This window comes from Rhipicephalus microplus, unplaced genomic scaffold (assembly GCF_043290135.1).
Source record: "Rhipicephalus microplus isolate Deutch F79 unplaced genomic scaffold, USDA_Rmic scaffold_56, whole genome shotgun sequence".
In the NCBI taxonomy this organism is placed as follows: Eukaryota; Metazoa; Arthropoda; class Arachnida; order Ixodida; family Ixodidae; genus Rhipicephalus; species Rhipicephalus microplus.
The window spans coordinates 1,244,152-1,269,169 of record NW_027464629.1 but is presented as its reverse complement, the minus strand read 5'-3'; the positions used below and the strand labels follow the sequence as shown (position 1 = coordinate 1,269,169).

Genomic DNA, 25,018 nt, shown 5'->3' with positions numbered 1-25,018 from the left:
CCGGTAATCTGGACCACCTGGGTTTCTGATGCACCTAGGCCAAAGCACACGGCCCGCGAGTACATTCGCCTCCGTGAAAAATGTGGCCGCCGTTGTAAAGAATCACAGCACAGCCGAGACCGAGACTTTATGCACAAGACCTCGTAAATCGGCATAAATCGCGCACTTTTTTTCTTAAAAGTCAATCAAGCCACAATATTACCCGTTTCAGAACCGACAAACAGATCCGATCTGATATTATTGGGTTCACGTAGACGTAACTAACTGTCGAATCTTACCTTCTCTTGTTGGTCTCCCTGGGAGCTGTGAAGGCAGTTCCCGACAATTGTTCGGCGTAGAGACCGTAAGGACACACTTGTGGGTTGTTCTGTAAAGAGATTGAACGATCCGTCATAGGCGAAAACTGCAGAAACGAAAACAATATGGGTTTCGCGTTCCCAACCCAAAATTAAACATTTTAAGGTGGACGCCATGTGTGGACTGCCCAAGACTCATCCCACATCAACCATGCACTGTCGTGCATTGGGGGCCTTGTTTTCTGCTTGGTAATGGCTCGGTAATGTATCATCACCAACATCTTACAAAGCATTAGATGCGTCGTCACTGGTTCAAAGTTGTATACTATACTGCAGCGCGCTGAATGCTCTCTCCGGTGACTATCTACGGGCTCTAACTCAACATTCAGTTCAGTTTATCTGCACCACAGTCCCCGAGTTTACATGTTGCTTTTCTTCTCAAATTGATTCAGCAACATACAGTTGTTCTTATAAAAGCGATATCGTATTCCCAATTACTTTTATTGCCAAGGGCGTGTTGACAGTACATTATTTTAACGCCTTGAGGCTCCCGCAAGGCACTCGAACATCTATGTCATTTTAGGGTGTCCCACATTCGTTTGTTCAGCGGGCATGGCTCATCAAAAAGTATGGACTTACAAAAATTACGTACACGATCCCTGATGATTGTCTGATATCGTGCACGGCCTGACCAGGCTAATCAGGCCTTCTGACTTTCGCGAACAAAGCCGATTTGACTTCTCGTTTACAGACGTCTTTTCATGTAACTATATATATATATGTATACTTATTTGTGTTTATGTCTGTGTTATTTCTCTTTCTTTATTCTCATATCATTTCTTCTAATCTTCCCCTCCTCTATGTTTCCCCTTCCTGAAGCAGCAGGCAGGCGTTGTGAGCCTTCAGGTGGCAGTTGTCAGCCTGTTGCCTCCTTATTTTCTGTGTATATATTATCGGGTTTGTGTGTCTCCGAACACGTAATAATAATAATAATAATAATAATAATAATAATAATAATAATAATAATAATAATAATAATAATAATAATAATAATAATAATAATAAAACGATCTCACAGTTTCGTTTTTATTGTGGCTACTCGACTGCTTCACTGCAGCGCTGCCTTCTGGAAGGCATCCAAAGAAAACAGGTGTATAACATTAAATACCCACCCCCATGCACGGGCGCCAAAGAGCTTGATGCGTAGTCCAATATACACCAACTTGCAATCGTGGCCGCCGTACGCGTGCGCCTCGCATTTTCCTCGTAAGCGTCGCAGCTCTGAAACCATTCACTCGGTTGTGAGCAGTCATCGTATTCGAACGGGCATGTTTGTGACGTGTTTTTCACAGCGCGTGCGAGCTGTCGGTCTTGAGCGTTTTGTGGATATTTATCGTTGTGCTATACCCACTAAGTTGCTGCGTACTCGGTGTCGTAGTGAAGCCGATGTCTAAGTGACAAGGACGTGACAAAAAATAAAATTGAAGTTGCCCTCGTGATCATGGCGGCGTCGACGTCATGCGGGAAGAAGTTTAAGAAACATAACAAAATTGCCCAATGCCTTTCTACAGGGTGATAAACATTCGTTCTCATAAAACTTCCAAAAAAAGGGAAGAGCGAAAGAAAGAAAGCAAGCATGAAAGAAAGAAATAAAGAAAGAAAGAAAGAAAGAAAGAAAGAAAGAAAGAAAGAAAGAAAGAAAGAAAGAAAGAAAGAAAGAAAGAAAGAAAGAAAGAAATACGGGCCGACTTAACAACTTTTTTCACTCTATATAGGCGTTTCATATGTCAATTGTCAGCACGTATACACTCTGATCTGAGAATTCCTTTTGACACGGAGTTTTGATTAGAGGCAGCATAGTCATTGTGTTTCGGCGTTCCTGCAGGAATTCTTGATAGGCGTCGCTAAAGACGTACAAAAAAAGAGTGCACATTCCGGCCCTCGTTAATTCCACGCTAACCCCTCCGGCTGCCAATTATGTACCGCTCGTCAAAAGTTTCGTTCCAACAGCATTCGCTGCATTTTCACAGTCACGAAACGCGTACAGATGCATATATAAGTGATTTCTTGCAATTTTCTTGAGTTTTCTTGTGCGTTTCTTTGTCGTTGTTTCTTGTACTGTGTACAAAATGTGGAATCCAGGCAAGGACTGTCCATACAGAAACGCAGGAAAAAAATTTTAAGCATTTTCCGCCTGCATAATATCTGAAAAGCGTCAATACCTGAAAAGTTTCTATACATGACGCTCAAAACAAAAGCGTGACCTAAAACATTGGGAACAATGAAAAGGAGGAATCAGCCGCCTGAGAAAGTGAGACCGATTCTTGAGTATGCTTACTCCAAACTGAACAAGAATATTGAAAAATGTGACCAATTATTGTGACATATGGCCAATTCTTGAATATTCTCGTCCATATGTGGCATCCTCTCGGTGATAGGTTAATCCATAAACAGGAATGCATAAAACATAGACCCGAGTACATTACCACTTTTTTATACAACCTTTACTAAATGTAAGCAACAACATGAGCGACCTGTGGGTTGGAAATCTCTTCTCCAACGCAGATAATTTTCGAGTACAACGTTTTCGTAATAATTTATTAATAAAAACATTGGCACTAATGAAAGTTTGTACGTCGTGAACCCACACTACGTGTCATCCAGAAATCGCCACTCCACGCAAATTGGCAAGTAAAGTGTCGCAAGGACGTATTCGCGCAATTTTTTGTTGTTGCTGTTGTTTTCTTGTGGGGTTCACGAATAAAATTAATTGCGTCTCACTCTTCTCATAGCCCAAATATTTTCCTTCGTTGATACATGATGGCTGTTACCTTGAACAAGAATGGCTCCTTCAGAATTTTTATTGACTAAACAATTTTGTTTATTCGGACGTTATTGTTATTTCGCTACTGTTGGTATACATGCTATAATTCCTGCAATAGCAGAGCATGGTCTTAAATAAATAAATAAATAAATAAATAAATAAATAAATAAATAAATAAATAAATAAATAAATAAACAGCTTCTTCAGCGAGACATATCGCATGATTTCTATGTAATTTAATTTTTAGTTATTTATCAATTATCTATAGGCTATTTATTGGCTATCGAATGGCTATTACAAGGTACTGGTCATGCTTTTCAGGCTAGGCTAAGCTCAATCAAGCATTTTCTGGAATTCGCTGGTCTTTGGTCGATTTTCGATTACCCATTGATTGGCCATCGCGTGGTATCAATTGCTTAACTAAGCTTAACTAATGTCAATCATGTACAGCTAATATTAGCCAGCCTTGACTAATCTTAACTTAGACTTTATCTATATATAGATAGCTGGCCAGGCTGTGCATTGACTATATACTCAGTGCAATACCTAATCGAGTTTTTTGGAATGTCGCATTTTCCAACTACTTTAAACAGCACTGCTGGTAATAAATAAATAAATATATAAATAAATAAATAAATAAATAAATAAATAGGGATTACATAAAGCATAACTTGACAGCATATATCAAGACAGCAGATTCTATTATTAAAAAAGACAGAAAACATACTTCAATATGCTGTAACATGTATACATTGACACTCCCTATACGTAAAAAAAGGTTCCATTTACTTTAGTTATTGCGTTAAGTGAAGAAAAATTAGCACAACTAATTGATGAGTGCGAGTACAACTAATTGATGTGTGCGAGTGTTTCCGAAGTTTTAACGTGCGACGGGTACTGAGAATGCAAATTTGAAGCTCAATCGGGGTCGTATACCCAGGAACTATTTTCGCGTGGTGTTTATGTGTAGATTGGCTAACTTTGGCAAGAGGCCGTCGATGCTAAGGCGTGAAAGCCCTTCAGTATTACCAGAAAATCGAAGCATGAAAAAATTTAGGGGCGTGTCAGAACCCTCTTGGCCTCCCTATATAAATGCGGCTCTGTGTTCAATGTTTTAAAGGCTGACGAAATTTGCTATATCGTAACGAAGATAGGTGAGACGATATAAGTGTCGTTCTTTTTTCTTTATCAACAATTTCGAGCTTCCCACTATCTAATCTCTTACATGAATTTCATACAGGAATGTATTTGACCCACTCTACACGTTGCCTATTTAAATACTATAAGGATCAACCGAAAAATTTATTTGCCGAGCTGTTTCATATGTTAACCAGAGAACATAATCACACTTTGGCTAACGCTATAGCCACACTTTGGCTACCTTTGGCTAACGTTACCTAACGTCAGCCAAAGTTTAATTATATTATGTGACCACGCAAATACGGTATGTGGTTAGCCAAAGCGTGATTATGTATCGGCAAGGTTTAACCAATGTGCAGAAGGCTGCCGTATACGAGACATCTGCGAGAGCGCCGGCAGAACAAAAAAAAAAGCGTAATTCAGTTTTATTTTTCGTCTTAAGTATAATAGCCACCAAAAATTTCTTACCTGGCCTTCGGGAAGTGACCCGGGACACCTAGGATCTTCGGACGCAAACTCGCTGCCGAAACCCGTCAAGTACTGGAAACAATATTAATCTCTGAAGCAAGCGGTTCAACACTCCGTGCAGCAAATCGGTTATTTTCGTTAGTTTGGTTTTGTGTGCCTCATTTGAAGCCAGCTATAGCGCGAGAACAGAACGAACACACAGAGACAAAAATGACTGTGTGTTCGTTCTGTTCTCGTGCTATGGCTGTCATCATGTCATACCAACTAGCCCAAGCTGCCGCACTTCTAAGTTTCATTTGAAGCATTCGTTCATCCGTTCATTAGTTCATGTGTGTTTGCTTATCTCTAGTTTTTTGCTCATGCACAAGGCTGTAATCGATTTATCGTAAATTACCCCGCTTGGCACATCGCGGCACCGCGCACCCCTCTAGCTCAAACTTGAAGAGATGCACACTGAGAATCGAAGCGAATATTCGCAAACTAATAATATTTCTTTTGCAGTTACTCACTATAATGTTTTCACTCGGTCCCACAGTGTACTTAAGCATAATACTGTAGAGGCCTACTTGGCACCATCACCCAAATGTTCTAACCATTTATTTTGACTGAGCTAACCTATTCGAATACTCTTTTTATTTCCCGCGCACCATTAATGCATGCAGGTTTGTAATAATTTACCTATGTAGACACTATATATCATTATCCTTTATTTTTACACGAGCATTGTTTAAAGTAGTCCTCTTAAAAATGTGTTTTGCTCTTTATCCAGTTGTGTGCGAGAATTTTATCGTTCAACAATATATTATTTTACTTTTGTTCACTTATTGTGTTCTACACACCCTGCACGGACTTCATTTGCTCAGTAGATAATAAATAAATAAGTAAATAAATAAAATTATCTAAATTACTCAATTGCCTTGAGGCATGTATAATGATACTGGCAAATCCTAGTCGGTGACAGCCCTCCCAAAGAATTCTCGATGCACTCGAAACAAACTCGTAGGACATGCGGAAAAAAAGAAAGCGCCACAAATTGAAAATTTCAGCTGTATTTTTTTTAATATGTTGAATATGCATATCCAGGCTCATAATTTTATCTTTATATCCAATCACCAGTCTACAACTGTTCATTGTTCTGAATATTTTTTTATCAGTACCCTCCTGTGTCATGATTTCCCCTCGTTTATCCCTGTGACTTACGTTATCGGTGTCCACGTGGTTTGCTCAACAAGCGTGCTCTATCACTTCAAAAATCTATCGTGGTACATTTTGGTGGCACCCGGCTCTTAATTGTGTCATAAACCACCGCACATCATCATTACCATCATGATCAAAACTGTAGCACTTGGACACATTTCTCAACGTTTCAAGCCACCCTAGCTTGTTGTTGTCAACTTTTGACTGCGAGTTGGCTGGTTCTTTTTATCGCAACTTTTGTTAAAGTAGTACGTGGTTGCTGCGATAGCTGTTGTAAACACAAGATTCTTGATTATTGACGTTCTTGCGTTCTGCAGAGAAGATAAAATATAATATTTATCCGGATCTGTAGGAGTTTTTTGTTTTAGGTTTATTTTTAGAGACCCACAGTAAAGTATTCCGGTGATGTGACAGGAAAAGTATGCTTAACAACGCTTAACCAAAAGACCATATTCATTACGTAGTCTGCTCTTTCCCTCATTTTGGAGGATAGTCGTCCAAAGATATATATTCCAGCATAGCGTTTGTTTTTTTGTGTGTTTTTTCTTGTACACTGCGTGACCGCGTGATTACACTGCGTGACTCACGCCTGCAGCACCAACAAAACAAATGCAGCCCACTGGATAATAACATCAACAACTCCCCCTCTTCCTAGAAAGCGACGCCTTGTGAGATACGGAAGGAATTCCGTCTCTTCTGCCTTCACCTGTTTATTATCATTGGAGATCGGGAAAAGAGAGGAGGGGGGAAGGGAAGTCTTTTGAGCACCGTCTAAAGAGCCCATGCGATGAGATCCAGTCTGAAGTCGCACTTGTTACGTCGGGTAGTTAATGCAGCCGCGCCGGGTGGTTGTTGTCCTTGAAGACGAAGAAACTGTAGCCCAAGGCGGCGTGGAAGAAGTCCCAGAATCCTGTTTGGCTCGCGCGATCTATTTCTCTCTATTTTTTTTTTTCTTAACACGTAGCTTCGCGATAGGCGCGTTCCTGAGACTAGCCCCTCCGGGCGAGGGGACGCCGTGAATGAAAGAAAAACAATAACAAAAAAAGCTAATGAGACAAGATGGCTGTCCGCGCGTATTGGCGTCAAGAATCGTCTGCTGCTGTAATTTGCGCGCCGTTCGCATCACGTGGAAATAAAAAAAAAACCGGCTGACAAGCCCGTCTGCAGCGGAAGCCCTTGGATTACTTAATGTATCCCTCTATTATTCCTTAGTATTTTTTTTTCGTGCTTCTCCTAACTGCCTATCATTTTCAGCGTAGTTGCTCACAGAGATAACATTACTGATTATGAATATGCGTTTCACGTGCTCGTAATACAAAACCTTCTCGGTGAAGAGATCCCCGACCTTTTTTTCTCTTTTGACCCGAGAGTCCTTGTGGATGGCATCGTAATCCTTGCTTGAAATGCACATAAAACTTGCTACGTTCTGGCAACCCACACGACGCCTAAAATACTTGCTAGTCTGTCTTCTAGCGCCATAGTTTTTTACTTATTGCGTCATTACGTGCATCGGATGCACTGTCAAATAAATTTGATACCCCCGTCAACGATATATCTACAAGCCGGCCTTGGCAGCTTGAATGTGGACTCTCGCAATCTGTAGCTTAGAAGCCACGAAAACATGGGTCGTGAAACATGCACATGCATCGCATGACACAGCTGATCTGTCCATGGAGATGAATGCAATGCGCATGTTTTATCCGGGAGTTATGAACTGTTTCACTTGTTGCACGCGCTTTAAACGTGCACAGTAAACACATGTCTCACTGTATACACCCAAACGCGAATTCACACATGGGCTCATCATACGTATGCTTGCTTTAAATTGAGGCGAAAGTAATAAGAGAAACGAGCGAACAGCGTGGCAGTAACGCATGCAATACTTACGTGGAGTTCCTCTTTCTTTGACATTTCGTACACGTCCACAAAAACGTAGCGAACACACTGCCGCTGCGAAAGACTGTCGGGATTTGACGTTTCTCTGATTAGCCGCGGGGAGGTCTTGGCCGCACTGGAAGCTTATCGCCGGATAATGAGAGCGCTCAAGTTTCGCTCATTCGTGCGAGCGGCCTCTCGTGTGAAGCGCTTCACGACGTCTCGTCCCTAGCCTACCGCATTTCACTTCGCGCGTCTAGAGCGGCAGTGGCGTGTTGCAGCGATCAGGAAAAACAGTTGGTTGAGTAACCTCGGAGAGCGCGCCGTTTAATCGCCGCGCCGTGCCATAAGCGGCTTTCGCGCGTCTCGCGGAATGACCATCTCCTGGTGGCGAGTCGCACTAGCAGTTTCGGTTCCCATTATTATGTCCTTTGAGATAACTGAGTGCACGCGTTTAGATTTTGGAAGCCATACAAGCACTGCGAAGGTTTTAAACACCGCCAACAGATGTCAGGACAATTTGCATTGCTTTCTGTGAGAAGCAATTTAGAATGTAAAGCCCATTCGTGCAGCTTAGCGAAGTTTAGGCTTGTAAAAACAGCGGGAATTTGCGCGTAATTGAGAAAACAAGCGTGACCGTGAAACGCAAGCACGTCTAAATCACGTGAACAAGCATGGCGCTTTATTGTTTTGTCTTTTCTTTAACATCGCTTCGCGTCACGTGACAAAGTATGGCGTCCGCCACAAAACTCTGTGAAAGGCGATCGTGGTTGGTGTTTCCATGAAATTCTCATGCTCAAAAGGTAGGAATGCGATCGTTTACAACGGCGCCAACGCTACCTGCGCGCTCACTCTTTGCCGCGCAATTCTATAAGAACGTCCGCGAGTGCCATTGGAAGCTGAAGATTGCTGGCCAGTCGCTTTGCCAGCGCTTGATTTTGCCGCCTAGTTTGTGCGACTACGCGGCTGGTTACTACGACCAGCCGGACGTTTATCGTGGTTTTGTTGACCCGCGGGGTCGTGACACTCACGGGGGTCGGTGTTGTGAGCACCGTTTTAATGCTGTCCTGGAGACGCGGTTTGTGGCACCGTCGTGCTCTTACAAGCGTGCAAACGAAGCGAGCGGCAGCTGTTTTTGGTAACGGTTGTATGTGGCAATCGTAGAGTGTGTCTCTTTGGGAGTACGACGCCCCGGCTCGCTGGTCTTCTTTCGTTTATGGAGGTCGAAATCGCCGCCCCAGCTCGGTGTCCTGTGTTTAGAACCGTGTGCTTCCAGTGAGCAGGACGATCTCTTTCCTAATTTGGAAAGCAAAAACTTGAGACCGCCACCACGAAGCCGTGGCTTCGCGGGCGGTCCAGAAAAAATAAACGCGCCGAAATAGTTGCGCTTGTTGACCGCAGGTCAACACAGGCTTCGAAACGTTACGTGTTGTGCGCTTTGGAAGTGTTATTAGTTCCGTTACTAACCTGTCCTGCTTTTCGTTTGGCATTTATTGTGGTCTGTCCTGCTCTTTGTTTGGTATTTATTGTGCGGTACGTACTGCGAGTTTTCATCAGGTCGTACTACGGGCCCTAAATCATAAAGTAAGCGCAAAAAAAAAACTCACACGCCCGTTGGAAACTTTCGTTTGACATTTGTTCGAATCAACCTGTTCTCATAAACGATCGATTGAAGCTCGAAAGGCTGCCTGAAATCGTAAGCCGGCATCCAACTTTTTCTGTTGTGCTGGCGCTAAAATTGAACGGCCTTGCGCTACTGTACGTAAAACTCGTAGTGTCAACTGATGATCTCCGGATATCCATCCACTCTTGTTGTTGCTACCGTGTCTGTACTTTTGCGAGCGGCACGCATTCCGTATCGCGCCGGCAAACTTCACCGCTGTATAGATGTTTCGAGCTAACACACACAGATACTGCTGCGCTGCGTCTGGTGTTTTGAGGCTTTGCAGCCGCGCTATGTGTACGCTGTGGTCTCCGCACGAAGTTCGCTGCGCTCGATCAAAGCGCGTAGGGGTGTTGTATATAGCACTTTATTGCGTATCATAAACGACGACGGAGCGCCGCTGAAGACAGTGACGGGATCGCGTGGGGCTTGGTTCGCGCTTTGAAAACTCGTTCGCATGTCACACACCGACTGCGGCGCCCTTTAGAACTTCCGTGCGAATGTTTAGGCTTTTCGTCCGTAGATACTACGTAGCTTGGTCACTCTCACAATCGAGCGCTCAGCATGCAGGTCTGGAACATCGGCTACTGACCCGTAGGTCGGGGGTTCGATTCCGGCCGAGGTGGTCGCCTTTCGATGGAGACGGAATGGTGGAGGTGCATGTACTGGACATTGCCGGTGCACGTTAAAAAAAACCAGGGGGTGAAAATTTTTCGAAGCCCTCCACTACGTCTCTCATAATCATATTGTGGTTTTGGAATGTAAAACTCCAGATAATAATATAAATAGGTCCAGTATAAAGGTAGAAATCCTCAAAACCACGCAAAAATAAATGAACAAGGTAATAAGTTCTAAAATTAACAGTAATAACCAAAAAGTAAATCACAATGATTAACTTAAAATCGCTAGAAATATCCATTCAGAAAGATGCGGTTGACACCCGCAAAGTGCAAAAGAAGCCGTTAACGCCTTAATGAGCACGCAATTGTACCTCCTATAGATGCGTCTGCAGAACGGAGGTATCGCATCGATCACAAACAAGTTTCTTGCTTTATGTTATTGTTGAGTCTGTTTGGCAAGTATGGTGCTGTGTTACTCTTCTTGAGGATGTAGGACTGATCCTCAGTCACTACAGTCTTCTGATTTTGGCGAGGGTAAAGCACAAACTGATTGCTTCACTGAGGGCGTTAACTGTGGTTCGCCATGCTGCTCAAATGCTTCTCAATATATTATCTGGGGTTCTACGTCCTAAAACCACGACATGATTATGAGACTCGCCGTAGTGGAGGGCTCCGGGAATTTCGACTAACTGGCGTTCTTTTAACGTACACTGATGTTGCGTAGTTGACGGGCGTCTGCCATTTCGCCTCCATCAAAACGCGGCCGCCACGGTCAGGATCAAACCCGCGACCTTTGGGTCTGTAGCGAAGCACCTTAACCACCGCTCACTTCAACGTGGTGAACACCGAGTGCATCTCGAAGGCCATGTTAAAATTGGCGCTTGTTCAAGATCAACTCTGCGATGTGCCTCAACTATCCCAGCTGTTCACAAGAAAATGGCCTGCTCTTTCAACGAATGCATTCAATGAATTTTAATTAATAATTTTAACACCTAATTGGTCCTTAATTTAAGATTACCTGTGCTGCTATGTCACATGTATCTTATAAAACTCTTCGTTTGAACCAGAACAATAAATTTCATATCACTTTTTTTTTTTTAAGACTCATTCTGAGCGTTTGAAGAACCGAAAGCAGTTGCATAATCAGAAGTGTTTAGAAGAGAAACAGAAGTGTCGCTTGGTGCTTGCACCATAACCACATCTCTGTTTATGCATACTACTACTTTGTTCATTTAATTAAGTTTTTTTTTCACAACTGTTTGGGTTCTTTTTAGAACCTTTGCATTTATAACCACTGTGTTATCTATCTTTATCTCGCTCTTTGTGCTACTGACCTTTAGGCTTTCTAAAGCACATTGTAAGCAGCTTTTCGCTGATTCCTATGCAGGTCAACTTGTCGCATAAAAGAACATTGTAGCAGAGGTGGAGCACCCTTGGTATATATTGCTAGGTCAAACCTAAAAAAAAAAAAATACATGTTCACAACTAGCTGTGTTATCGGGAAGGCTTTCTACACATCGCAGCTTCTTGTGCTTGGTAGTTTCTCAGCTCCGCTGGAATGCCAACAAAGAAAAGTTCGTCTTGTTATCTAGCCCCGATAAGTCGTGAGTGCCTCGCACGATAACCGACTTTCCCCCGTCTCTAACAGTCCTAGCGCTCTTGTTCCGTGCACTGGACGTGTTTCATGGTCCTTCTGAATTATTCTGCAAAGTAAGCAAGTCCCAGATTGTACGTTCGATTGCTAGCAGAAATTTTAAGACAGCCCTGTGGCACATAGCGTGAGCTTGTTTTACATTTAAGTTGTATTACTTGAAGTGGCACACATTATTTACACTATAAATCAAGGTGTATTAGTTCACAATTAAATAAACTTTATAGATAACCTTTTAAACTAATTGTTGCAGTATACACATTGCAATGCATGGAGTAAAATGGGTCATTTTCTTGCAGAAAGTCTAAAAAAAAACTTTGAAACTAGAATCACTTCTGAAATAGGGTGGTCAGTCTCCCCATAACAATATAATGTTCTGGCTATTCCTTTAACGAAACATTTTTTTAATGTGTTCGTGCTTCCGTGTAACTGGAATGCCACCGCATTTTGTTGCGAACTTTTGGAACACGTCTCAAAACTGTCATCATCCTCTGAATTTCGTTTCTAGTGAGCAGTGCTTTGTTTTCGTCTGCATCTTGTATGTCAGTAATGTGCCTTATGTGTTCGTTATACTTAGTATGAAAACAATTAGCAAAAATGATCACATGCGACAACGCACCAGCCATATCCGAAATAGAATAAAAGGCATTGTTTACCCTGCATTTACGTTAAAATAGATCAGGCTTACATTGACAATCTCAGATGACTGCACACTTGTCAATGGAGAGCAAGCTGGCATGTCACATGAGAGTAGCTTGTACATTAATAAGCCCTCAGTTACTTTACGTTGGGGGGATCTGCAATTTCTTGAGAAACCAGTACAGCTAGTAGGTGATAGTGACGTGTAGATTGTTTTCTAGCTTTACAGCTTTTTAGTATTTATTCACAATGTAGTCTAATGTATAAAACAGTGAAGCTCATTTGGCATTAAGCAGTCATTCTTGTCTCTTCATAGTTCTACCATCCTGTTCTGCGTTGTAATAATATGTACCAGAGTTTCTATATGCCGCCCAGCTTACTAGCAAATAATCATTCCAATTGAAGTGCTGTAGAAGTGATAGTTTGATGAACTTTGCCATTTTTTAAAATATTTTTAATTTTAATACAACGATACCAAGTGTGAAGGCAGGAAAAAGAATAATGTAAATCCTTTCGTGCTGGAAAAATGTGCTATTATGAACGAAAACACATTTAAACTTTTTAACATAGTGTGGGGGTGCTGACACCTCCTGTGAATTTGTCTACGGTGGGCCCACGTGGTGAGTCAGGCGTTAGCGACACCGCCTTGTTTGTCATGTTGTTGAGTGTTCTTTAATATTGTGTAAGGATGTCTTAGCGTGTTGATCATGAATGATGTTATAATAATTCGGCTGACAATATCATCGATCAAAAGCAGTTAAATAAATGTGTGTTTGGTTTGGTTTGTTCCGGCTGTGTATACTGTGTCCGTTCACTCCAAGAGCGTGGCGTGGCTCTCTCTATTTGCGGACCCCACAATAGTCTCAGAAGGAATTTCTACAATGGTCACCGCACGTTTTCCAGAGCATTAGTAATGTTAATTACCCTCAATGTATGTTTGATTTCAACGATCAAACTTGCAAAGCATCGATGAATGCTCTATCAGTGAACGTAATGAACACTGAATTTACTTAAAGAAAAACGTGTATAAGCCTGGGAAACTCAACAGGCAACTGGAATATTCTGCTGGTGAGTCGACAAAAAAAAATTCGCCCACATTCATCTATTATAAGCAGCCACGACAACTCTGATTAGTAGAATAAATGAATTTTATCTAACTACCAATATTTCATATATGACTGTAAGCTACTCATGGCCAAATGTTTGTGCATTGGTGTGTGTGTGCATGAACATGCGTGCATGTGTGTGGGTGCGTCCTTTTAAATTTAGGAAACAGTAATCTTGCTACTGTCACCTATCCTGCTGCTGCTACTTTCTTGTTCTCAGCACTTTTCCTAGGTGCTTTTAAAATAGATATTAAAAACTTCACAAGTACATGATGATTGTTATAGCAAGAACAGAACGAGGACAAAGGGAGGAGAAGAAGGCGTGTTCTTCTTGTATCTTTTTCGTCCTTCTGAGTTCGCGCTATTACATTCGTCATGTCATACCAACTAGCCCAAACTGCCGCGCTTCACAAGTACATTATGGCTCAGAAATAAGTCTCATTTTCCAAAGTCAGTAGCAAGTCAACTGGGAGCGCGGGTACACACAACAGACCGGGAAGAGCCATGCAGCGTGAGCGCTGCATTCCGCGCTACCAGTTTGCTTATCGAATGTGAACTACAAACTAGCCTTGCCGCGATGGTCTAGTGGCTAAGGTACTCGGCTGCTGACCCGCAAGTCACGGGATCGAATCACGGCTGCGGCGGCTGCATTTTTGATGGAAGCGAAAATGCTGTAGGCTTGTGTGCTCAGATTTGGGTGCTCGTTAAAGAACCTCAGGTGGTCAAAATTTCCGGAGCCCTCCACTACATCGTCTCTCATAATCATATGGTGGTTTTAGGACGTTAAACCCTACATATCAACCATCAATCAGGAATTTACAACTAGCCCACCTGTCTATTCTGTTGCAATGTAGTAGCAAGCCATTCAATTAATCACTCTTGCTGTCTTGTACAGTTGCTTATTAGCCTCCTGCAAACCAACCCTGAAAAAAAAAAAAAGAGAAGCTGGGAGATAAATTCTGAGATCTTAGTTGAATTTTTTTGTTTGGACCTTAAGACGGATATTACAAACAGATACACAAAGAGTATGTTGTAGGCTGTGTAGTGGCTGCTATCACACTGCGGCGGGTTCAAGTATAACACCAAATGGCCTCGTGCTCTTGCCTGGCACATTCTTTGTGTCAACAGATTTCACATCTTTGTACACGTATTTGATTGTAAACTTGGTTAGCTTACTTATTAGAAAATTTTTGCATATAAGTGATGCACCATTGTTGTTGCTTAAGGATGTTTTTTTTTATTGCTGGCAAGACCGTCGCTAGGCCAAATCCTGGCGAAATTCCTTGAATGTTCAGGTGGCTCCATCTTTGCCACGGGACTGCCACAGGTCACGCACCATGCGAAGCACGAGCGCCCATTGGCTGCTCGGCTCGGTGCTTCACGCGGCAAGCGCCGCCTTGATGGCCTTCAGCCGGACAAACTTTCCTTTGCCGCAGGCACCTTTGTAGTCATCCATTTCGACGTTGTACACTGCCACTCCGGTGAATTTCCGGGGCATCACACTCATGCGGTTGTTCGTCTTCGTCCTGAAGGTGTTTTCAGAGTCGAAGAGGGCCAGGTGCAGCCTACAACAAAGCCCTGAGGCCTAGTTGCCTGATGGTTGTTGTTGGATCTTATCCAATGTTGTGGTGTTTGTAAGCTTCTGTCATTACCACAATAATTAATTAATTGCCATGCAATACACTGTGTTACTGGTATCTGTTTGTTACTCTTCTCATAAATTGGCAGCGGTATATAGCGTGAAATGTTAATACGTTTGCTACCTTCTAACTTTTGGAAATATTTTTTTTTGATGGAGTACTGCTGAAGCTAGTTTCACATCTTAAGGAAATAAGCGTCAAGCTGATATTTGTTCAGACAGTACACCTTCGTGAACAGGATGGAGGCCTACCTTGTAGATTACACATGTACTGAGAAAGTTTATTTTTTAAGCTGCAAATGCGTGCTTGTTTTATTCGCACTGACAAGTACACTTACGACTTTCAAAAATGAGTTTTGAGAGTAATTTTGAGCTGTTTTCTAGCGGAGATATTGATTTGTGTAGATAAGTGCTTGCATTTTTTTTATCTTGCAATTTATGTTGATGAGATCTAGTTGTAAGTGATCTCCTTCCTCGCTTCTCCTATTTAAGCAAGTTTCTATGAAATAGTTGCACTTAAGCAGAGAAAGCGTAATAATTGATTAAGCTCAAGTGCTGACATGTGAGACTGAATTAGCTAACACTCATGACTTGATTTCAATTTCTGTTACTGTTTTCACATTTTTTATGTGAATTATAGCCAAATGCGCTTATAACGGATAGCTTTATGGGCTAATGATGAGATTTTAATGAAATTATATTATAGTGCGTGAACACTGTGCATCACAATGCATTCATATTTTGATTAAGACCTGTTTTTTACTCACCCATTGTAGGGCCACTCGTTAATCTGACATAATTTTCATGACTATCTAATGTTCTGAAGTTGGACCTTTATTTATTATTTATTTATTTATTTATACAATACTGCAGGCCACAAATGGGCCCAAGCAGGAGTGGGGGTGTTACAGAGCCGTTAGAACAATTATACAATCTTTAGCGAGGTAAAAACAATAAACAGGACAATACAAAATATTTGCCACTGATGTAGATTAAAACGACTACTGACGACTGCTGATATTACTTTGATGTTCTATACGTAGGCTTTGCGATATTTCTTTATACTCTACTTGCTGTCGTAAACCCTTCAAGGGTTTAAGTATGTTGTTTGCAGTATGCAGTAGTTATAAAAAAAAATAACTTTTCTCGCTTGTGAATACCGCTGAATCGCAATGTGGAAAATTATGGACAGCAGGAATTCCTTCCATGGGGACATCTATAGAATTTAGGCACATTACTCAAAAAGAATTGAAGGAATTTGAGTTCACTGTGTGACACTTAACTTTTTAATTTGCAGGGGAAGTAAATGCAAAAGAAGAAAAATGCATAATGATGGCATGTTATTGCTACATCTTCATCTTTATCATTTAGAGCTCATAAGCCACAATACATCGTCGTTTACAAACTTGCTGTTGCACAAGGTACGTCATTTTCTATGCACAATGGCAATGGCAGTGAATAGTACGCAAATGCATGCTTGCAATTATCGCTACAAAACTTAATAGCGTAGCTTGATGTGTAAACTTTTATTGCGTTGGCGTTCAGTGTTCATAAATGGTATAAAAACAGACGCTTTTGGTGTAGTGTCATAGAGCAAGTTTGTTGTAGTCGGGTAATAAAAGGGGCGATGAAGGATGCATAAAGTTAGTTCGGGGCTTTGAAAGCGTTGTTTCAGAGTGCAGTATTGGATACTCTTACCATGAATAGGCATTGCGCATGACCTATTCAAGGTGCTGCTTGCTTGAGAAGCTTCTAAGCTTTGCATTTTTTGGGCTTGTGCCTAACAACTCACTCGTGCTGCAAAAGTTTCTTCGCACATTCTTTTTCTGTTGATGCCATGTCTTCCTTTGCAAAACACTGCACGGAATTCAGGAGGATTGGCCGACACAGTGATGCTTAGTGTAGTAAATTATGTGCATTATGTTTTTGGTGGTGCAGATAGAAGAACTGGGATCAGGGAATGGAAGCGTTAGTTTTATTGCCATAGCAATTACATCAACACTCTCGACTGATTTTCGCTGTCGCCGTCTTGTCCTGCATATGTATTGTGTGTGTGTGTGTGTGTGTGTGTGTGTGTGTGTGTGTGTGTGTGTGTGTGTGTATATATATATATATATATATATATATATATATATATATATATATAGATAGATAAATAAATAAAAAGGCATAAAGAAAAGTTTTAAAAAATATTAGGAGCATTTTAGAGATTCAAAGCAGGTACCTCTCGCTTCACAGCCTGCTGCGCTAGCCAACACAGCCACTTGCCATGCTTGTTCTAGTGATATAATGATGAACTATTCATATGCACCATTTACCACTTGCTGAACAAAGATCTCAAAACAGCTTGAGTGTATTCTCTGTCACCAACGCTTTTACACTTAAAAAAAAAACTGCCCTTGAGATGCGCGACTGAAACTGGCCCCCTTCTGTGGCACTTGTGATGTAGACGGAAAAAAAAAAAGGCCACGGGGTACATTAGGCATCAGATGCAGAGGTGTCATTCCATGGGCCGCAGTTCAGAAGAAAAAGAAAAATCAAACAGTGTTAGCTTCTGCATTGTCGACATTCTTGGCATGTTACTCAAATACAAGCATGTAACAGTTATGACAGTTGTTAATTTACACTTGTCCAGTGTATACCTATGTGTTTTTTTTTTTCGAGCGTCCTTCTTTGTGCTGTAGTGGCATGTGGAAATTATCAGGCTGCTTGTTCTTCTTCATGTGATATTCTATTTTCTTGCTATCGCAGTCATTGCTTCAGCCTAGGGGCGAAACTGTGGCTTTATTTAGCATAGCTTCCACAATTCTCTGCCGAAAATGTTCCACTACCTTAATAATTTTGGAACTAAATAGACGAGTCCTTTGCGTATATACGATTTCACTGACCCGGAAGTGGTGAGTAGGGACAGGCATGCGCAGAGAATTAACGGAGCGACAGTTACCACTCGCTTAACGGCACCAACCGTGCAAGAAAATTGCAGCACTTGCCACTGTAACGAACCGCGGTTCAGTGGCGCGTGACTGCACGACCGACGATGCGAAGCCAAGCGTGACATCAGGGGCCTTGCATTGAGAGTGTCAAGGGTGAAACACATACGTCATCCGGCACACAATGCTCGTGCCGCGTTGCCTGTTGACAGCTTGTGCCACCTGCGTAACTGACAGCAGTTTGCTCGAATGGCAATTGTCGTAACTGTCGATTCCGAGCGATTTTGCTGCTTTGTACGTTCGCACGGCCTTCTTAGAAGGGGTAAGCGCAAGCTTCCCATTTCCTTCGCATGTTTATCTCCTGTTCATGCACAGGTACCACTTTTTATGGAAAAGCATGGGCTATGCACACTTGCTGCACATTTGTTATCATAATATCGTGAGTGTGTACGCTGCGCTTTATTGAAAATAGAGTATTAGTACAGCCGAGCATATTTTTGCACCAAAGCACTGGGAAATATATATATATTTTTTAATTTCAGCTAATGTATGAGTACTGCTGTCAAACAAGTAACACAAAAAATGCTCGTATTTTTTCTTTTGCGTGCCACTCAAGACTAGTTCAACCTTTTTCTTAAAGATGTAGAGTTCAGCCACATTGCACGCTGTGAATTTGCTTATTAGTGTTCTGATTCACCTTGGAACATTGTCACCTAATTTATCTGTCACGTGCTCATCCAAAACGTAATGTTTTTTCGGGACCTCTCAGGTATATACATAAACATATGCCCTTCAGATGTGGTGCATATCTGTCGATGCAATCAGGCTTTGCAATTTGGGACCTATAATAGCTTAGAAAAAAACTACAGACACCTGGCAAGGAATAAACACAGCACCCTGCACACTCAGTATGTTTGTGTAACTGACTGGCAGTGTGCTGTACGTATTTTCAAGATTTTTAGCATCTTGCAAATGACAGCGATTAAAAAGAATAAGTTTTGTCTCATTATTCTGATTGCAGTAAAATGATTGACCTGTGCATGTGCTTCTAGTCAGCGATTGAACTCCTTTACACAAGAACCTATTATGACCTATTGCACAATAAGTACATCTTATAAATCATATTTACCAGGGATGATTAGAATATGCAACAAGTACCGTACGGCCTTGACTTTCTTGCAAGTCTGGCAGGTTGTAATAAATTACTGAAAATCTGATGCATTCAACTTCCCTGAAGGCCATAACTGCTGAAATGTGTCAGCTGCAAAGTGGAGTTAGTTCAAATGCTATTTACAAGTATTTTTGTGCTCTGTTCATATTTCTGTGTGCCCAGGTTGACAGGTGGGCTATGGACGTGTACAGAGGTATATAGGCAAAGAAAAATGCTTGATTGGTTTTGCTCTCGTTGCATGTTTCAATGCGCATAGTCCAAGCAAAGTGATAATGATTGTTATGTAATCTCATACAGATCATTTAAACTTTTACTTCGATAAAACAGCTTCTTGCGCATTTTAACTGGCGCTATCACTTACCAAAAAGACTCTGACGCTCCTGTTTTAGAATACTACACTGTATTTCGATTGGGTGGTGCAGTCCAGAGAAAGAAGCATCGTTAATGGTACTGCTCAGTATTATGGTTGCATTTTGTGGACAGAAAAAAAAAAAACCATAGAAGCACTGTGCCTAGCATTCGCCAGCTCTGTGCAAGATGGAACACCGATAAGTGCCTTCAGTGCATTTCGCTGCTCATTTTGAGGACATAATTCTCGACATTAGTGCTAGGCACGAGGTCTCTCTCAAATCGGTGATAGTAGTTACTTAGTTGCTCCTTGGTTTTGTGCCCCACTGAGTTTGAAATGTTCTCCAAATGGATCAATCATAAGATAGTAAAAATTTGATAATGAGCATATTTTGAAGAACCACAGTATTTGACAAAGAACACTTATGCGCATTTTGCATTGAGTATTAAATGCTGCCGTCTTCTAAAGTCCTATTTGACTAAACGTATTTGGTAAAACAACTTGGTATATAATAGTGTATTAGGCTGTGGCTTTTGGTAGATAGCAGCTGCGCATCACCGTCATTTCTGTATGTCTTTGTGCTCATCGCTAAGAACCTTGCAACCCCAGCCAGAGCAAACGCAGGGACATCACGTGCCACAACACTTTGTCTCTGTTTTGCTACTTGTGCCATTTTCTATGCCTTTTCTGTCTGCAACCAGCTCGCCCCTCTATTTGTACCCCTAACCTAGCGGCCAATACCATATTGTCTATTGTTCGTACTATCAGAGAGCTTTGCAGAGGAGTGATATGAATGGGGTTTCATTTGTGCTGACTTTTTCTGCATGAATTCACTGACATTAAGGGTCGTTTTATGCTAAGTTTAAGTCACCAAAAGAATGCTTACTGTAAGCTCTGAAAAAATGTGGCTTTCTGACATCAACATTCGAGTCAGTGCCTTTATTTTGTTAGGGCTTTTTTGTTAGGTGCATCAATTTTTCTCATTGTACAGTTGCTTTGGCATTGTCACTCAGTTACGAGGGTCTATGTAGTGCTAACTATTTCATGACGTGTGAGGTACCACTCCTGCAAGGACAGTGCTGTTGGGTGGGGGGAGTTGCTTTTTAAGAAAAGAGTGCCGGCCCCTGCCCTCACCCACTTGTGCATTTATACTAAAAACACAACCCATAAGTTCCTGGCATCCTCCACTCCCCCATGAAAAGCTGGCTCTTCCTTATGCTTCCTTCCCTCTTCATGAAATACTGGCACAGCAGTTGCATGTCTTTCTGCATTCCAAAGCACCTCTGTATGCCCTAGCATTGATATGGGATTTTCAATCAATCAATCAATCAATCATCTGTATCTGACCCCTTTAAATTTGGTAAAAAAAAAAAATGAGCACTCACATCGACTTCAATCAAGCAGCTGTTTAAGGGGTGTTCATGTTTGTGACATATAAAAGTCCGTACGCTTTTTGTCATGCACGGAATGTCATATAAAGGAGTTTTTCGCCTGCCATCGGCAAGAGCTCCCGGAATCATCAGCAGCAGCGAACAGTGTGATGAAAGTTAGTCACTTGAGCAAAGAAGTACATACTTAGTCGCAGTAATATTTGTTGAACAATACAGGTACACTGAAAAAGACGCGGAGGTGGGAAAAAGCGACAGGAGCTGACACTGACACGTGCGTTCCGTCTGCGCTGCGTGCTCTTTTCAGAAAAGCACTGTGCCGGAGCTCGGATGAGGTTCCTCCCACCAAGCTGAGCTGCCCACCGGCCATGAGCGAAGTGGACGCTCGTTCGTCCTGCAGTGCTGCCAGCACCAGCCATCCTCGGAACAAGATGGACGTGGTCTGCATGATCGACCTGGTGCGTTGAACTTCACTCTGATTTTTTCTTTCGCAGTAGAGTGAAGCTTTGGGCTAGTTGGTTTTGCGTAATAAAGTATAGATAGCACGGTATTCTACACAAGAAAGCTAAAAAAGAGGCCGAGATAAGCACCGACGAGCAGGTGAATTTTTATTTAACATGAAAGGAATATACACTCAAACCTCGATATAACAAGCTCGTATGTTACGAAATATAGTTTATAACGAAGTAAAGAAAAAATAGTGTTGAAATAGATATAGTGTTAGGAATAAACCTTCAGAATGAATTTTTCTATGTAACGAACCTATTTTCAAGGAAAAAAAAATTGCAATTTTTTTTTTTTCAATGAGGTTTGAGTTTGTAACAGTATAGACAGTTGCTAGTCAGCTCTTGTCTTTGTCTCTTTTTTTTGTGTCCCTGTATAGAATATCAGGCTGTGCGTACTTCATTCCTTTTGCATTCATTGGCCATGCCTTCAGTACCAGCATGCACACATCGAAAGCTAGGTCATCCAAGGCTTTATACCAGCCTTCACGGTGGAGCGGCTTAAGTGGAACAACTTACCCAATAGAGTCGGTTGCTTTCCGTACAACAGATAGTGTCCCCCGAGACAGTGAGAAATGTCTTTGGCTTTAATATCTACGTGACACTAAGACATTTGGTGGGAGATTCAGAAATAGTCAAAGAAAGAAGACACTTGTAGCGTTTAACAAGACACTTGTAGCGGTTACCAGGCCAGATTGGGCAGCTAACCTGGTCTGTAGAAAGCTGAGCGAACCAACCATTTTTCGTTTAGGCCGCTTGTGGCGGATCTTCTTTTCATGCAGATTCAATTCCCTGCTTTGGGTGGGAAAATTTTTTTATCACCTGGTAGGTACGTTGGTAAGCAAGTATGTCATCTCCCCCGTTTTCATAGAGGGAGGACCTTGGAACGCTCCCATATCAGGTGGTAAAAAATTTGGACATGTTCTTGAATCTCATTTTTAACTGTGTCGCAGATGATGCCATAGCGATGTCGCGGATCTTGAGACACGCTCTCATGTTTGGGCCCCTCTTGTGTGGGAAAAGTCTAAAAGGAGTTACAAGGAGACATAATTTTTTGTTTATTAAATAATGAAATGCAATTCTCTTTTTGAGCTAACATTTTGCTAAATATGTGCCAGTTAAGATTTCTGATGCCATTGCACCCATTTATCATGTGTCCTTCTTTCTGTTTGGGTGAAGCCATTTTCGCTTGTGAAAAGGTTGTCCTTAGGTTTGTGCAATCAGCGAATTTTAGGTTCGAAGTGAATTCTAAACGAATAGTGACCTAATCGAATAATTTTAAAATGAATAAGGGTGTATATCCCATAATATAAAAAGAACGAGCATATTTTTTATGATCAAACTAACCTGCACAATATTTTTTTCAAAATTAAAACAAAGGTGCTGCAAAGGCCATTCTTCTTGGTTCAAAGGAAGTGGAAACAACTTTGAATAGTAGCAGGATCAGACTTTTGGTAGAATGCCAGTGATAACCTGTGAAATATGCTACATTTAAAAAAATTACAATACTTGTAGCATGTAAGCCTATTTAACAAGCTTTTAAACTTAAAAAAAAGGGGAAAAAAAAGGAAGCTGTGTGAATAAATGTTCATTTAACCTTGGAGTGGGGCTTCGCGGCAGTGTGGATTTCCCTTGAAGAGGTGCATTCATGGTTTAGCACTCCTCCACTCCAGTGAAACCACCTTTAGAAGGAGTTACATGCGAACCAATATACACCCATTCATTCATTTTGAATACTTTGAAATTTCTAATAATTCAAATGTGAATCGAAGTGTTGGAATATTTGCACAAGTCTAGTTGTCCTATACGAACTCCGGAAGTTGCGAAACTTTCACAGGTTAAAATTATAGTCGACATGGATATAGTATCGATCTCAAAGGGGATCGCGAAATAATATATGTTCATTTAAGGGTTACCTTGAAAGCGCTGGGAGTCTCGGAGCAGCAGTTTGCAAAGACTGGGGTAAGCTTCCGCTTGCCGACTTTCTCCAAATATCAAAAGAAAAACACGAAATCCACCACACTTTATTTGGCACAAAAAAAAGTCTGTGAGCTTTGTTTGCTTCTTTGTTTGAGCCATCAATTCATGAGGCCATTCTCAATATTGTTGAGGCTTTCCACATAGCCAAGCCCAGCACCTTCTGTAGCGCCACAACAGCGGCAAATAAGGCTAAATGCCGATGCAAGCTCTGCAGCAGTACAGGGTTGTGTTGAGGCATCGTCGGCATCACCGTCGCTGCTCTGGTCGGCCTCATCGTCACCGGCGACGTTGGCCACAATTTATTCATCGGTGTGGTCTGAAACAGCTTGCACATCATCATCAGCGCTGAAGAAATCACTCGCTGTGGCCTCCTCAGCGATAGCACCTGGAAACACGGAAAGCTGGCACTTTATGTCATCGTCTGCTGTGACATCACCGTCGCTTCCAAAGTCATCAGGTGAAGCTAGAAGGCCAGCTTTGCTGAAGCAGTTCACGATCGTGGCTAGTTTGACGTCATTCCACGCGCCGGTTACCATTTGTATCGCTCCGAGGAGATCACTTTTCAGTATGAGCCCTAACTGAAGGTTGATCAGGAGCCTCTGCACGAGATGTCGCCTGCATCCAACCTTAAAAGATTTGATGATGCCTTGGTTGAGAGGCTGCAGCCTCGTTGTGGTGTTGGGCGGTAAAAACTTGACTGTGATCCTTTTGAGGTGGCTGACCACATGATGTGCTGAATAATTGTCTACAAGAAGACAAACATTGCAGTGTGCCTTCCCCAATTCGGCATCCCATGCACGCATCTATTCGGAAAAGAGGTCCCGCGTCATCCATACTTTTTTGTTGAACGTGTATCGGACCAGGAGGCTCTTTGCGTTCTTGAAGCATCGTGGCGACTTGCTCTTGTCGATGATGAATGGCTGCAGCTTGCAAGAGCCATCCATGTTCGTCGCGAGCAAGATCAAGACGCGCATTTTGCTTATTTTCACTTCATGACAAGACGTCCCTTTAGGATCCAAAATCTTGTTCGGCAACATTTGCCAGAAGAGCGCCGTTTCGGCGGCATTATAGATATTTGACGGCGAGAAGCTGTCTCGAATGTTCGTCCACTCTTTGGAAAGCCACTTCTCTATGTCCTGGCTCTTTGTCGCACCGCCTCCGCCAGAGAGGGTCTTCCCAACGATGCTGTAGCGATTCTTGAAGCGTTGCTGCCAACCGGTTCCACCAGTAAAGTCGTCCACCCCCAAGGCTGCATCGAACCACTTGGCCTTTTCCATTAGCATCGAGCCATCAGAGGGAATGTTTTTCACCCTGGTTTCTAAAACCAGTCGTACAGCGCTTTTTCGAACTTGTCGTACATGGGAGCACGCACTGGGGAGCCTTTGCCTTTACATCGGCTTTGTTTTGGAGAGTCGTGCTCAATGTGCTTCAAGGAATGCCGAAAGCTTCTGCGATCGACGACTTCTTCTCTCCAGCTTCCACTCGCCGAATGATGTCGCTTTTGGTCGCCAAGTTTAAGTTCTTAGGCTTCTTCACGTCCATTGCAACCAGGGCCAAAAAGATGCCGCGCACAAGTCGG

The 25,018-nt window shown here is 42.1% G+C and overlaps 2 protein-coding genes across 11 annotated transcripts in view; one reads left to right on the top strand and one right to left on the bottom strand.

Moving 5' to 3' along the window:
- Positions 1–8,157, bottom strand: part of LOC119174293 (homogentisate 1,2-dioxygenase) — a 63,741-nt gene extending 55,584 nt beyond the window's left edge. Inside the window, exons 1-3 of the mRNA XM_075884945.1 lie at positions 7,813–8,157; positions 4,729–4,800; positions 279–367 (exon numbers count right to left, since the gene is read on the bottom strand). Coding sequence (XP_075741060.1) covers positions 279–367; positions 4,729–4,800; positions 7,813–7,836 — 185 coding nt within the window. The 5' untranslated portion in view covers positions 7,837–8,157. The remainder of the gene's footprint in view (positions 1–278; positions 368–4,728; positions 4,801–7,812) is intronic.
- A 320-nt stretch (positions 8,158–8,477) lies between these two features.
- LOC142788370 (mitogen-activated protein kinase kinase kinase 15-like) overlaps positions 8,478–25,018 on the top strand; it is a 150,433-nt gene continuing 133,892 nt past the window's right edge. For 9 of the 10 annotated variants that reach the window (XM_075884942.1, XM_075884940.1, XM_075884936.1 and 6 more), the window contains exons 1-2: positions 8,478–8,603; positions 21,264–21,414. In XM_075884942.1, coding sequence (XP_075741057.1) covers positions 8,593–8,603; positions 21,264–21,414 — 162 coding nt within the window. In that variant the 5' untranslated portion in view covers positions 8,478–8,592. Of the gene's footprint in view, positions 8,604–16,415; positions 16,540–21,263; positions 21,415–25,018 lie in introns of all 10 variants that reach the window. The other variant, XM_075884938.1, reaches the window with a different exon arrangement.